Source organism: Aedes aegypti, chromosome 3, assembly GCF_002204515.2.
Source record: "Aedes aegypti strain LVP_AGWG chromosome 3, AaegL5.0 Primary Assembly, whole genome shotgun sequence".
NCBI classification, from domain to species: domain Eukaryota; kingdom Metazoa; phylum Arthropoda; class Insecta; order Diptera; family Culicidae; genus Aedes; species Aedes aegypti.
Genome location: NC_035109.1, coordinates 149,940,484 through 149,955,928, shown reverse-complemented (window position 1 = coordinate 149,955,928; position 15,445 = coordinate 149,940,484). Strand labels below are relative to the sequence as shown.

The 15,445-nt window shown below is 36.9% G+C and overlaps 1 protein-coding gene across 4 annotated transcripts in view; it reads right to left on the bottom strand.

Moving 5' to 3' along the window:
- LOC5579248 (putative leucine-rich repeat-containing protein DDB_G0290503) overlaps positions 1 to 15,445 on the bottom strand; it is a 526,898-nt gene that overhangs the window by 477,748 nt on the left and 33,705 nt on the right. For all 4 annotated transcript variants that reach the window (XR_002501244.1, XR_002501243.1, XR_002501242.1 and 1 more), the window contains exon 4: positions 5,622 to 5,735. Coding sequence is in view for 1 of the 4 variants with exons in the window: in XM_021849556.1 (XP_021705248.1) it covers positions 5,622 to 5,735 (114 nt within the window). In the remaining 3 variants the exon portion in view is untranslated. The remainder of the gene's footprint in view (positions 1 to 5,621; positions 5,736 to 15,445) is intronic.

The window sequence follows — 15,445 nt, the reverse complement described above, 5'->3', positions numbered from 1 at the left end:
CAATTTTTTCTTTAAACTTTTGGAAACAATGATCTCTACGATTACTTTCATGAATCTTCCATAAATATGTTCAGTTAAGCATAATTTAGAAATAAATAATAAATATAACAATAAAGAAATCAAAATTTCTTTTAAAAAATTGCCTACCTTTAGGTGTATTCCACAATTCAAGGAGTTTCTTATTTTGGAATAACTCAAAAAGTAAATGACTTGTAAAAGTTTGGCCTTCATATTCGTTTTTAGAGACCATGATTTTAGTAAGCATTGATATTTTCAATATTACCGAACGTAGTTTTCATGGCTCATCAATGTTACCCCATTTCAGGTAAATAAAAAAATCACCCAAAACATTTTTGTAAGCTTGCTTTGAACTTTCAGAAAACAAAATTCAGCATTTAGACACAAGCAATGGATGTCAGTACTTGTTTTAAAAATGTTAAACTTTCTACATAGGGCTCATTCACAAATTTCATAACGCTGAAGGGGGTGGGTGTCCGTTGGTTGTTACAGGTCATACAAAAAGTGTTACGAGGGGGTGAGTGGGTATCCAAAATGTAAATTTTTCGCGTTATGAAATCTATTAAAAAACCCATATGCATTTTCAAATGCTTTTTAAAGAAATATCAAAAAAATATCAATGTTACCCCGGATTACGGTATACATGAATTGTACATATCTATAGACTACCTTGACCACTGAAAATTTTTGAAAACTGTTCCGGATCTACCATAGGCCACTATAATGACCACCTAGGTCCATGAACAATTCAAATAATTTATTACATTCTATAATAAGGAATTTTGATGAGTTTGCAGAAAACCGCCACTGTCTTGGATTATTTTCATCAGTTGATCATTTTTACGGATGTTCCGGCTTTTCTGCCAGAGAACAACGTTGTTTACCATCGAAGCAAAGTATCGCCTAATATGTAAGAGACTATTATTTCACTAAACGACACCTGTCTGGTAAGATTTGGAACATCTAAAAAAACGGGGTGTTAACGGGGCGGCACCAATGTTAAAAGCTAGTACAACTATTTCATTGATTTCATTCTACAGTTCTACTAAAAGCCAACAATTTCAAAAATTGGTTGGAGCATTGCTGAGAACGACCATTTTGAAAGTTGTAGTTTCGTACTGGAAATTTAAGGTTTAAATTTACGTAGCGCGACACCACAACTTTGTGGTTAGTTTAACTTTTCGAAGAATGGTCCGATTTAAGATCTTTTTTATGGAAACACGTATCCTGACGAGTAGAATAAGAATCCATAAATGTCTCAATTTTTTTCCAATGAATAATATCAACTTTGTACAGTTTTGATTCATGTTACGGACAGCTTCAAATTCTGGACACTCAACTTTGTATGGGAAACATTTCACACGAAATGTTTCAATTTTTGTCGTTCAAAAGTTCTCATTTTCGAGACTCGTTTTAGTTAGCTTTTTCCATAAATATCTTCGAAAATTTATAATGCCCAACTACCTTAGATGTCTCTTTAGCGGTTTGACGATTTCAATTGATGATTTGACTGTTCCATTAATGATTATCATGAGCTGTCCGGAATTCGATTCAAAGTGTCCGGAATATGAGGCAAAAGTGAGGAAGCGTCCGGAATAAGAATCATGAAAAGGCCACATATTTTGATTTATTTAAAATTATTCAAGTTGCGGAAGCGTATTCTTTACCCACCATTCGAAAGATAAGGGCTTCCTACGCTCGATAGCGCTAAGGAATCAATAATGATAATCAATAAGGAATGATTTATTTTGTATGCTCTATGCTGGGTTATACTTCACTGAGTCCTTAAGTGTCCGTAATATGAATCAAAACGGTATAACTTTTCTTGTTTTTACGGTATTTTCAATTAAATTTATGTTTTTATAAACTTAAATATATTGTCTTTTTTCTGCATAGCTTTTGAAGTATTTCAGAGTTTGGCATTTTATATCTAGGCGTAGATGTGCTGCTTATGACAAGCAGCTAGTAACCAAAGAATATTAGCTAAAAGCCTAATGCATTGGGCCTTCATCCAAATGCTGTAAAATAGACGCTAGAAGCTGGGGTAAAAAAAAATATTAACTTGAAGATGGAATAAACTTAAAGATAGAATCTAGAAGCTAAAGCATATAAACTCGAAGCAGCTGTAGTATTAAATCCCCAAGCTGAAAACTACGACACTGCATTCAAATATCAAAAATGTTTTCAAAACAATTCTAAAGATGCAGTGGAGATAGCAACTGATTTAACTTAAATATCAAAATATATCACATTTTATATATTACAAATCCAGTAACAATGGATGAACGTTTATCCTCAACGTCATTTAAACTTCCCGCCATTCAAGTGAGTTAACGAAGAATCTACCAGTCATACAGAACATAAAATTCCATAATGCCGCAGCAATTAGGATTCCTGCTCTCCTGCACTGCTCTAAGAAATCCCTTGCACATCCTGAAGCCAAGACAGAGGCGTGAGAATCTGCCTCCGGACAAACTTAGCATGCACAAAACAAATCGCGAACAGTTCGAGGTACCTACTTCGATTCAAACCGACTCATCCTCCTCCTCCTCCTCGAAGTCGCTTTGGCTAATTTCGTATTCTGTCTGGGCCATGCACAAGTTTACGTTTGGGTTGCTGGTTGGTAGGTTGGTACAATGCATAGCTCGAAACCTTTGCGCACCACCATTCATCTTCTTCAGCAATAAGGGTGTGCGATATTTCGAATGATTCCGTCCGTTTGAAACAAAATTCCGCAGAATACCACGGACTCTAGTTTCCTATGAAGTCAACTGATTACTCATGCTGACTTTGATTATGATCATGTCCTTGCTACATTTCAAATATCGCATCAAGCGATTCTCAATCCTATCATCTCCACTTTCAATTATTTACGAGCCGACTGGAATACATCGATAGTAGTCTTGATGTTAGCATTTCTTTACAAACAAAAATAGATAGTGACAATGCTGCCGAAACTTTGAAAAACATTTTATTTTTTGAAAAACGTTTTACTTAATTGAGAAATAACAATTTTGAACATAAAATTTCTCAACTGGACCCTGGCTTTAAACCCTTTTGGAAATTTTCTGAAACAACCTCAGTAGCCAAGGCGATGATGGAATTTTCTACATTCTCATCAAGAAACTTCCAGAAAGTAGCTTATCATTCTTAGCTGATATATTTAACAAATGTTTTCAATTAGCATATTTTTCTGAGAAATGGAAAAATGCTAAGGTTGTACCAATTTAAAACCAGACAAAAATCCTGCAGAAGCTTCTAGCTATCGTCCAATCAGTTTTCTTACCTCTATCAGTAAACTTTTTGATAAAGTCATTTCAAACAGAACGATGGTCCACATCAATGAAAATTTATTTTTTGCCTGTTCTATGGAGTCCGCCGTGGACATTCGACCACTCATTATCTATTACGTGTAACAAATGTGATCCGTTCCAACAAATCTGAAAGCTATTCTACTGGTTCTGCTCTTCTAGACATAGAAAAAGCGTTCGAGAATGTTTGGTATGAACATATTAAAAAAAACTTTAATTTTCCAACATACATTGTTAGAATAATTCAAAGTTATCTGTCAAATCGTACACTTCAGGTAAATTATCAGAACTCCAAGTCTGAAGGCTTCCTGTAAGAGCTGGTGTTTCTAAGGGCAGCTTATCTGAGTTACCTCAGGGATGTCAAAAATTATTGCTTGCGGATGACACATGTCTCTCAGCCAAAGGACGAAGTCTGCGTGTGATTTGTAATAGATATACAATAAGTTTGGATACTTTTTCTTCACGAAATACGTTTTTTTCTGTTCAACGGAAGAATCTCATAAAATTCAATTGAACAGCTTGGAAACAGTTATTTTTTTAGTGCTTACACCATTTTGCGCTTGGAGTCCTCATTTCGTTTCATTTCTTTATTGACAGTACTAAAAAATCCGCGTATCGAAACGAAAAAAAATCATATCGCACACCCCTATTCAGCCGAGACAAAGAACAAAACCACATTACGAAAAACATCTCCCGATGATGATTCCTCCTCGGTGTTGGTGCTTCTGCTCAACTCAAAGAATCATAAATCGCCGGGGGCCATCCAAAACGGTTGTTACGGGATGGGGATTCTTATGGTTTGAGATTTTTTGTTGCATATGGATCGGTGAATCAGGGGAGATGATAAAATGTGCCCCGTGGGCCCAAGTCCGGCAAATTACAGCTTTATGCAGAGAAGGCTCACCGATAAGATTCATTCATAATTTTGCTTAATTGAAGAATTTTGTACTTTACGCCAGAAAGCGTAATCGCTTTGTCCGGACAAGCCTTTTGAGATGTTAAACATGCAGCAATTTAATGACACGGCTTCCATCAACCACCAAAAGTCGGAACGTGAATTCCGGAGATAACTAAAAACGAAACAATAGGTACTGCCTCTTCAACAAGATTTTCGTGAGAGATTTGAAAGCGCCAAACATTTCAGTAAGAGTGACTCATCCCAACAGATTTCGAGCAGCGTCAAACGCTAAATGGGACAAGCTCCGATAGGATCGGCGTCCCATTCATAAATAAAGCTCATCCGAATAGAAAGGTCACTGTGTGGCGGCGGCTCCATGGGGTGGTCGTGTTTAATATATTTGGATTTTAATACGATTTAGTGCAAAAAAACTGAAGGTTTAAGCCGAAGTAGTCTGTCTTTCATTTCGGCAGCCATATTGACTTTGCAACTCGGAATTTCAAGGAAATAAGGGTATGCAGTTCCAACAAATCTGAAGGCTATTCTACTGGTCTTGCTCTTCTAGACATAGAAAAAGCATTCGACAGTGTTTGGAACGAAGGCTTGATTGTAAATATAAAAGAAACTTGAATTTTCCAACATATTTTGATAGAATTATCCAAAGTTATCTGTCAAATCGTACACTTCAGGTTAATTATCATGACTCCAATACTAAAAGACTTCCTGTTAGAGCTGATGCTCTTCAAGTCAGTATTTTGGGACCAATATTACACAATATTTTCACATCTGACTTACCTGAGTTACCTCAGGGATGTCAAAAATCTTTGTTTGTGGATGACACAGGCCTCTCCGCCAAAAGACGAAGCCTGCGTGTCATCTGTAATCGATTGCAAAAAAGTTTGGATATTTTTTCTTCATACTTGCAAAAATGGAAGATTTCTCCTAATGCTTCCAAAACTCAACTAATAATATTCCCGCATAAATCAAAAGCTCTTTATTTGAAACCTTCAAGTAGACATGTTGTCACGATGAGAGGAGTTCCAATTGATTGGTCAGATGAAGTTAAGTATCTAGGGCTCATGCTCGATAAAAAAATTTCAAAACCACATTGTGGGCCAAATGTAACAAATATATGAAATGTCTGTATCCACTCATTAGAAGAATTGGAACTTTGTCTTAAGAACAAGCTTTTGATCTTCAAACAAATTTTCAGGCCAACCATGTTGCATGCTGTACCAATATGGACTAGCTGTTGTAATACCAAAAAGAAAGCTCTGCAGAGGATTCAAAATAAAATTTTGAAAATGATTGTGATAAAGGAATTTAAAAAAAGATTCGATAAACCACAGAAAAATCCCATACATCCCACTTGCTCCCCCTTTCAGCACACTTACCAGTCGTTGGATTTCGCTTTTGGCAGACTTGGTGAGTTGAGTCAATCGTAGTTCGTGCAGGTCCCTTTGCACTCGAATGTCAGAAGCTTTCCGCCGTTCAGCCTCCGAGGAAATCTGTCGAAAGATAAAAAAAAGATATTTTTTAATCTTCGGCACTACTTTTGCTAGGTAGGTACTTTGAAGAATTTATGACGGCTTTCCGATGGCGGCGATGAACAATGGACCATGAATGAAGTGAATCATCGCTTGAGGAAAACGTATTCACCCAAGTTTTGCATCACGGTTTATGCTAATAGGGGTTGATTTGTTTCGATTTTTTTTCATCGCTCACTCTCCCAGGAAGTGTTACTACATGAAACAATTGAAGAGCTACAGACAAAAAATGTCTAGTAAACAGAAGTAAAGTTGTTGTTGCGGAAAGTTAGTACGAAAGCGGCATTGAGGCATCATCTCACGCATGGTCGCTTTACTACTGGGTTGATCGCAAAAAAAAAATGTCTGGTGTGATTTTTTTCAGCTGCAGCTATCAAAGCACTGCCGTAATGTTATAATGGAATTAAACATGCTGAAGAATCACTGGCATTGATCAGAAACTTAGTTGGAAAAAGTCCAACACGGAAATGCAATGAAAATTGGAAAGTGTTGCTCTCTGTTGAATAAAACTGAAATTTTGCTTATCCAAAAACCAACTTATGACGCCTCTATGATTTTTCCAAAGATGTTAAAATATTGTATAATATTGGTCCCAGAATGTGCCTTGAAGAACATAAGCTCTTACAGTCAATTTTTTAGACCTGGAGTCCTGATAATTAGCCTGAAGTGTATGATTTGACAGATAACTTTGGATTATTTTAACAATGTATGTTGGGAAATAAAAATTCTTTAATTTTACAATCAAGCTTTCATGCCAAAAACTGTCGAATCCTTTTCTATGTCTAGAAGAGCAAGACCAGTAGCCAATAGCCTTCATATTTGTTGGAACGAATCAAATTTGTTGCACGTAAAAGTTGATAAGTTGCCGAATGTCTATATAGGAAACCAAACTGTTCATTGGCAAAAATTGAATTTTCATTTATATGGACCATCATTCTGTTCAAAATGACTATTTCATAAAATTTACTGATGGAGAAAAGCAAACTGATGGGACGATAGCTAGAAGCTTCTGCAGGATTTTTATCTGGTTTTAAAATTGGTACAATCTTAACATTTTTTCATATGTCAGGGAAATATGTCAACTGAAAACATTTGTTAAATATGTCACCAAGAATGATAAGCTATTCTCTTGAAGTTTCTTTCTGAGGATGTAAAATATTCCATCAGCGTCAGTGGCTTTCATATTTCTGATTTTTTTTCAATAATAGTTCTCACTTCTTACATATCAGTCTCCCAGGAATTTTCGAAAACGTTCTCTAAGAGAAAGGACATTATGTCAACGATTCCATGTTAAACACGGAGTATGGAGTCATCATAAACCTTTTGCGAAACCATAACTCTATTTACACCAGCATAAATGTCATGGAGACAATCTGTCACAACTGATGATTGCACCACGGCGCAACCTTTCCAACTCCGAACTCACTGCAAAGAACCTCCATTAACCATTTTATTAATGATCAAGACATTCACGTCACTCGATAGGCACTTCATCAGGACCTATAAAAAAAGACTACCTGGTGGTGGCAGCCATTGCATTGCATTGGCGAATTCGGCATTGAGCCGGAAAATGAAGATTGACGGCTGAAAGGAAGCCCAATTCTGGCGGAACTGTCATCACCGTACTGCCCCCTTTTGGCTCGTGCTATACAGCGTGATCTTCTAGCCAGTAGCGTAGCTAGGGGAAGGCAATTGTTGGTTTGCGGATGACACAGGCCTCTCCGCCAAAGGACGAAGCCTGCGTGTCATCTGTAGTAGATTGCAAAAAACGATTGTACCCCGTTTGGCATAAAGTCGTTTGGCATAAGGCCGTTTGGCATAAAGCCGTTTGGCATAAAGTCGTTTGGCATAATAGTCGTTTGGCATAATGGCCGTTTGGCATAATGATTTATTTAGAATACATATCGGCATTTTTGAAGCTTTTACCGAGATCAACACCACCGAGCCCATAGCAAAAAATGTTGGTAGGTTCTCAACGAACACCACGTTCAGAGATTTTCCAAGCTATAAATGTCAAAAATTGTTTGAAATTAGAGTGCATAACTAAATAAAACTCGCGAAAAGTCTGCTGGTAGATCTTTTCATAATAATATATTTCTCTACATCGCATAATATAGAGTATCGTTGAGCTTGTTGCAATAAACATATTTTGAAATATTGATTTGGCAGAGAAAGTTCACAGTTATTAATAAAGGGAACGCTCATTGAATATTTCGCTGCAGATCAAGCTCTGCCCAGTTTGGACGTAAGACTTGATGAAAATTACTTGATGAAAGAAGGGAAAATTTATTTTCAAAATATTAAAAGCTCTAACCCAATAATCTATTACTGCAGCATAATGCAAAAAAAGCCTTTATACGAGAGCAGATTAAATATCGTTTGAAATCTAACGCAAAAAAAAATCTTCTCACAGCATAACTCAAATGAACAACACATTTTTAAAAGAAAATATTTGAAGCAAAACTTTTCAACGATTCAATATAAATTTTAATGTAAGAAGTGAAAAAATAAAAAAATTAAAATACCGTATTATCGAAAGAAAGGAAAATTTGTGATTGAGATAATATTTTTCCAGCATATCTCGAAAGGAGATGATGCGTTTGCAAAAAAAAATATGTTGAATATTGGCAGGTTCTGAAGTAATTATCATTATAGCAGCACGCCTTGCAAGAATTGATAAAACAGCAAAATATAAAAATGCTTAACATAAATAATAAAATTAAAAACAGTATTAATATAAAGAAGTCTATTTTTCAAAGAAGGCAAAATGAATGATTAAATCAATAGAAGATTGGGCGCCAAAAAATTATTGCGGCATAATAAAACGAAAAGACATCAACAATTGCGTTCAAAATCATCGAAGTGATTGTACTACTTTTCTCCGAATGTCCTTTCTCCAAATTTCGGTTCCCCGAATGCCAGTTCATCGAATGACCCTTTTCTTCGAATGCCATTTCCCCGAATGACCGGTTTTCCCGAATAATTAAAATAGGTGCTATAATAGTCTTCAGTGGCTGGATAGTGAACGAGAAAGAACGATAAGCAATCAAAAAGGAGGTATTCTGTCGTTCGTTGAGGACGATAAAATTCGAAAGAACCGCCAATTAAATAAAGAAGGGTGCATTAGAGTGGTTCAAAAAATCGTTTTTGCTCCACACCGCTCATTCGATTCTAGATCAAATTCCGAGCGTCCTCCCAAAATTTGAGCTCATTTGGATGAAAACTGAGACTGCACAAGCCCTTCAAAGTTTCTATGGAAATTACTATGAGAAAAGCAACCAATTCTTTCAATCGGTCATAGTGTTTGCCCATGTGCTCTTGGGGATTAGAACCATGTTGATACTGTGAAATACAATTATCAGCTACAACTTTGCTGAAGAACGTTTTTAAATCGGACGCCCCAGTAATAAGTTATTGATTTTTGAATGAGTTATAAAACTTTGGCTATAAACATTGGGCTGTTCTGCAGGCATCACTGGATATATGCAGTAAAACATAGTAGCCATGATTTGTGCGTGCTATCTTTCGCGCCAGGCGCAGCAATGTTGCCCGTTCAGAAGTTAAATGAGCACTGCTGAAGAATTTGTGATTGGATATAAATCAATAACTAATTACTGAGGCGTCCGATTTGAAAAAGGTCTTCGACAAAGTTGTAGCTGATGATTGTATCTCACAGTATCAACGTAGCTCTAATCCCCAAGAGCACATGGGCAAACACTATGACCGATTGAATGGATTGGTTGCTTTTCTCATAGTAATTCCCATATAAACTTTGAAGGGCTTGTGCAGTTTCAGTTTTCATCCAAATGAGCTCAAATTTTGGGAGGACGCTCAGAATTTGATCTAGAATCGAATGAGCGGTGTGGAGCAAAAACGATTTTTTGAACCACTCTAAGGGTGCATATTAGATAGCCAGTTCGTTCACAACCCTGAAATGTAGAAAGTTACGACAATTATGAGAAGTAAAAATTTTAGCAGATCAATGTTATCGAATGCCGCCCATTTATCAAATGGAAACAAAAAAGTATTTAAAAAAAATATAGCTCCAAAGAACTGCATATGTATGAATGAAGGTGAAATTTATTGAAATTTTAAATTAACAGTTTTCATACCTATAATTATGGTCGCATCAAAAAAGACATAGAACGTTTGAAAGAAGGGTAAATTTGTGTCAAATATATCAAAATCTTCAGTGCAAAAATTTATTCCAATAGCGAAACTCAAAAGAACAGTTAATATTTGAAAGAAGGGTAATTTCTGGATAAATTACAACATATTATTGGCAATGCTTTAGTTTATTCAAGTGCATATGATTGTTGAAAAAAGTGTCAATTGACTTCAAAACATGCCTGATGTCATCAGAAAGATTCAATAGAAACGAAAAAACGAATGCTTGATTTCAGACCCATTATTCCAAACGACCATTATGCTAAATGACCATTATGCTAAACGACTTTATGCCAAATGACCATTTTGCCAAACGACCTTATGCCAAACGGATTTATGCCAAACGACTTTATGCCAAATGACCTACCACCGCAAAAAAACTAACTAGTTTTCTTCTTCCTTGCGAAAATGGAAGATTTCTCCTAATGGTTCCAAAACTCGACTTATAATATAGGTGGTATTCCAGAAAGTATGGGCACGACTTTACCATACTGCCATTTCGAAACTAGTGCAGATAAAAATCTTATTTTCACAAATTTTATTCTCGCATTTATTAAGAGCAGATTTTGCATTTTGAGAGATTTTTTTCGCTTCCTGATTGTGTGGTACATTTCTAGAGCCTTTCTTATAAGTTTTGCACAAATCGCGTTATTTCTGAGCGGCTTTGTTGTACGAAATATGTGGTACGTCTTAAAAGTACGTACAAGAAAATTTGGAAAAAAATATATTTATCATTGGCGATACGATTGGTGAAGTTAAGTATCCAAAATCACATAGATGGCATTCAAGCCAAATGTCACAAATATATAAAATGTCTGTATCCATTGGCGTAGGAACAGGGGGCAGGAGGCCTGGCCCCCTCCAGAATCATCCAGTTAAAATTATATACAAAAAAATAGATAATAGACCCTTTAAAAAAGTTGGTTTGGGATTTCAAAAGGTAGGAAAAATAGGTTCTACATCAATATGTTAATCATAGTATCATGAAACTTGGGAGTTCATGCAAAATATTATCTAAGATTTAAGTTTCAAATAGTTTCATTTCAGTTTACGTTTAAACATTATTCATTTTTTATTATAAAAAATAAGAAAAAAGTACAAGAATTATTGTAGTTAATCCTACAGTGGTAAGTCGAGCTTTTCTATGAGGCACATTGTTAACAAGTTTCAGAAACTCCGCGGTTTAATTCTTGAAATTTATGACAGGAATTCAGTAGATTTTTTTAATTGTATTTATTGTATTTAAGCTCGAATTATTCAAAAATTTACCAACAAAATTCTTTCAAACCTGTTTTTGTATGTGTTTCTCTAGAAATCTGATATGGTGTAATTCGCAGAGGAATTTATAAAGCAATCCCTAAGAAATATTTAGATATTCCTTAAGTAGTTTTTGAACCAAAAATGAAGAGTGAATAAAATTTTAAATGTAATTCATGAAAGAATCATAAGAAAAACATTTGAGTTATTTATAGAACATAAAAGAAAAAGTTCAAGATTAAATTGCAAAATATTACTAAATCTGGTGAAAAATTTCTTCAAAAAATCCCAAAAGAATCGTTAGTGTGAATTAAATAATAAAAATCTCTGGAAAATACTTAGATGAATCTCTGGTAATTTTTTAGAAGAATCTCAGGGAAACAATAATATACCTTTCTAAAAAATCCCTGGACAAATTATTCGCAAAATTTTTGAGTATTTTTGCAAAAGAGTTTTTGAAAGAACAATTGAACGTATTTCACAAGGAATATTATAGGAATGTATAAATCTTTGAACATTTCTTTTTTAGGTATTTTTGAAAAAAAAGTTTTTAAGGAATGCGGGATGTTGCTCCTTGAGTTTAGAGAAATCTAAAAAATAATTATCTGTGAAAAATGCAGATAGATCTGCGGAGAACTTCTCTGAGATTTCATGAATAATGTTTTCTGTGTGGGTGTGATTAAGTAGGAACTTGCATAGTGAGTACTGAGCTGAACATTCCGTTGCTCTAACACCTAGCAAGCGATGCTGGGAATGGTAATAGTAGTAGGCATGAATTTCGCGAAAATCACGTGGTTGTTCCCAGTACAGTAGTTCAAAAACGTGAATCTTATCAAGTAGCCTATGTTGGGTGAATGAATTTTCTAAATCGTTAGTGTCATTTAAGGCTCTAAATGCGGGAAATGCAACGGAAAATAGAACATTTTTCTACAGTAATTTTGGGTTTCCCTTAGCAACGGGTGTTTTACTATTTTCAAGGCTTTTTGCCTACAGCAGCGATGGGAGTGAATTTCACTGGCTTCGCTGACTGTGACTGGCTTTGTTTGGCTACTGTAGAGTGAATTTCAGGTTTTTGCCCATCCCTGCTAGCAACCCAGTCGGCATCGCAGTAGGCTGCGAGTGCCACACTAATATTGTTATCCACACAGACAACGCTCATTCCTCCTCTTTCGATTGGAGCGTGGAGGTAAGACGTGGAGGTAAGACGTGCCACAGCATCCACCTGGGTGATTCCTTTTCGGTGGTATTCGGCTTTGCACATTTTCCCAATTGAATTCTGTTTAATTGCTCATGAAATTCTTGTGTAAAATTACGAGGGATTCTTACGGTAACACCTGGAAGAATCGTTTATTTTTGCAAGAAGTCTGGCTAATTTTAGCTGCGATTTTTTCAAACAATTGTGTAGAGAAAAGCAAAGTTTGAAAAACTGTTAGCGAACTTTCTGAAGATTTCGTGGAATCCTTACTTGAGACTCCTACAATTTTTTGTACTTTCTCCTTCTTTTGAGGTAATCCTCAGTAGTTCCTGAAAATCCCAAACAAATTATTTATGAACAACTGGAGGAAACTTTAAACGAACAACTGGAATTTATATGAAATAAGTACGTAGAGGACCTTCCTGGAGAAACGATTGAAATAATTTATAATACATTCTCTGGCGGAATTCTTCAAGAGGTTTTTCAGCAATTCGATAGAGATTCTTCGAGAAAATTTTCTGGTTAGATCAGAAAGTCTAGGAATGATATTCCGTCAGAGTCATAGGACTAACTCAGTGAAAACTGGTAAAGGAGTTCTTGGAGAAAGCACTCAAAGCACGAAAATAATTCATGAAGAAATTCCCGTAGGAATTCTCAAAGGAATCTCTTCAAAGCTCATCCGAATACCTGTTGAATACCTAAAAAGTTCGTGGAAGAATCACAAAGCATATTCCTTGTGAGTTTTTGCTAGAATTCTTAAAGCATAGCATAGCATAGACTGACTGTACATGTCAATGGTTGCTATTCCGTGATTGATCGGAACTGGTAAGAATTGCACTACGATCCAAATGAATCAGGGATGGGAGTTTCCGCTTACTCTCGAAGTGCAATTTTAGTAGATCTAATATTATTGATCAATTACGGCGCCGGCCAAGTCCTTACAGTCAGTTGGGATGGGGAAGGAATGTTAGGATGTAATGATTATTGCTTCTAGAGACCGAGAATACCTCTGCATCTCCACAATCACCACGGGAAGGGTGTTTATTAGTGAGGGAGGAAAAGATCTGGGAGCCACCTCTGGTCGATGATGCGATCCATGGACAAGGAAGAAATATACGACTTATATTTAAAGCTAGTTTTGTATTTTCGTCTCGAGAAGTTTTTGGTAGAAGCTCTAAAAAATACGTCAACATCTTTAATGTCGAACAAGTCAAAAGATGTTTTTAATTATGACGAAAACTGAAAATTACATGTATATATTTTAAATAATATGAAACAGGAATAATGCCGACACTTGTAGTGACGAACTATACATAGTTTGTTTGAAAATTACATATGAGTATTACTGTGCATTTTGTCTCGATATGGTAGAAATTTTAAAAAATACGTCAACATTCACAATGTCGAACAATTCAAAAGATAAATTTTAGTAATGTCAAAAAGAGAAAAATATATGTTTATTGAAATTGTATAAGAAAAAAGCATAATGCCGATACTTATAGTGACGAACCATACAAAGTTTGTTTTAATATTACTTAAAAGTTACGCTTTCAAGAAAAAAATGTGTTATCACAAGCATGAAACGAACTCACCAGTTGGTAATCCATCCTCGACTGAACACAAAACTGACACTGACAGCAAAACTTCTTGGCGTCCCGAAAACAAACCGTCTTGCTTGTGCCTTCCCAAATACCTACCCAGCAAGACGCTCCAAAACAGAAAAAAAATTCTTCGGCGACGAAACCACGCGCGAAACCGTGAGCAAAACCTATCTGACTTCGCAAAATCGAACCGTCCTTGCTTGGTAAATGACTGGACAATGCGTACCATTGGTACTTCGCGTACCTGCAGGTATAAAATAGATCACATTTGTGGTCCTTAGCCTCTTGTCCAGTAACTCCTATCCCTACCTCCCCGTGGTGCCGCCTGGGGTACGAGTAACCGTAGGGAAGATCGGGTAACCAACCCTGGTGGGACCTTGGTCGTATGCTGACAGGTAAGGGAGGCTCCTCTCTTCTGAGGGTGTAGCTTATCAGAGCGTCTGTTCTCCATGTTAGGAGCGGCTGATCATCGTCCTAGTGCCAGCATGGGATTCTAAACAGTGCTGTGCACGATGATCCTCCGGCGAGACAGGGGGTTGGTGCAGGCCTTACAAGCCAGCCGTAAAAATCATCAGTACAGGAAGCATACAATGTAAATTCGGACCGGAACAATCGGCATAGACCCAGGCATCGAAAACGGACTAACGATTGGAAACTCGGATCATGGAACTGTAAGTCTCTCAATTTCTTGGGAAGTACCCGAATTCTTTCCGAATTATTGAGGGTCCGCAAGTTCGACATCGTAGCGCTGCAGGAGGTTTGCTGGAAAGGGTCGACGGTACATACGTATAGGGATGGTTATACCATCTACCAGAGCTGCGGCAACAGACATGAGCTGGGCACAGCTTTTATCGTGATGGGCGAAATGCATAGGCGCGTGATTTGGTGGTGGCCAATCGACAACAGAATGTGCAAGTTGAGGATCAAAGGTCGTTTCTTCAATATCAGCATAATCAACGTGCACAGCCCTCACCTAGCAATTGGCGATGACGATAAGGACGCTTTCTACGCGCAGCTGGAACGTGAATACGACGGCTGCCCAAGCCATGATGTCAAAATCGTTATCGGAGATCTCAACGCTCAGGTTGGCCAGGAGGAGGAATTTAGACCGATTATAGGGTTCAGCGCTCACCAGCTTACGAACGAAAACGGCCTTAGACTGATTGATTTCGCCGCCTCCAAAAACATGGCCATACGTAGTACCTACTTCCAGCACAGCCTCCCGTATCGGTACACCTGGAGATCACCCCAACAGACTGAATCGCAAATCGACCACGTTTTGATTGATGGAAGACACTTCTCGGACATTATCGACGTCAGAACTTATCGCAGCGCAAACATCTATTCGGACCACTACCAAGTGACGGTTAAAGTGCGCCAACGACTCTCCGTTGTGAACAACATTCGGTACCGACGCCCGCCACGGTACAATCTGGAACGACTCAAGCTAC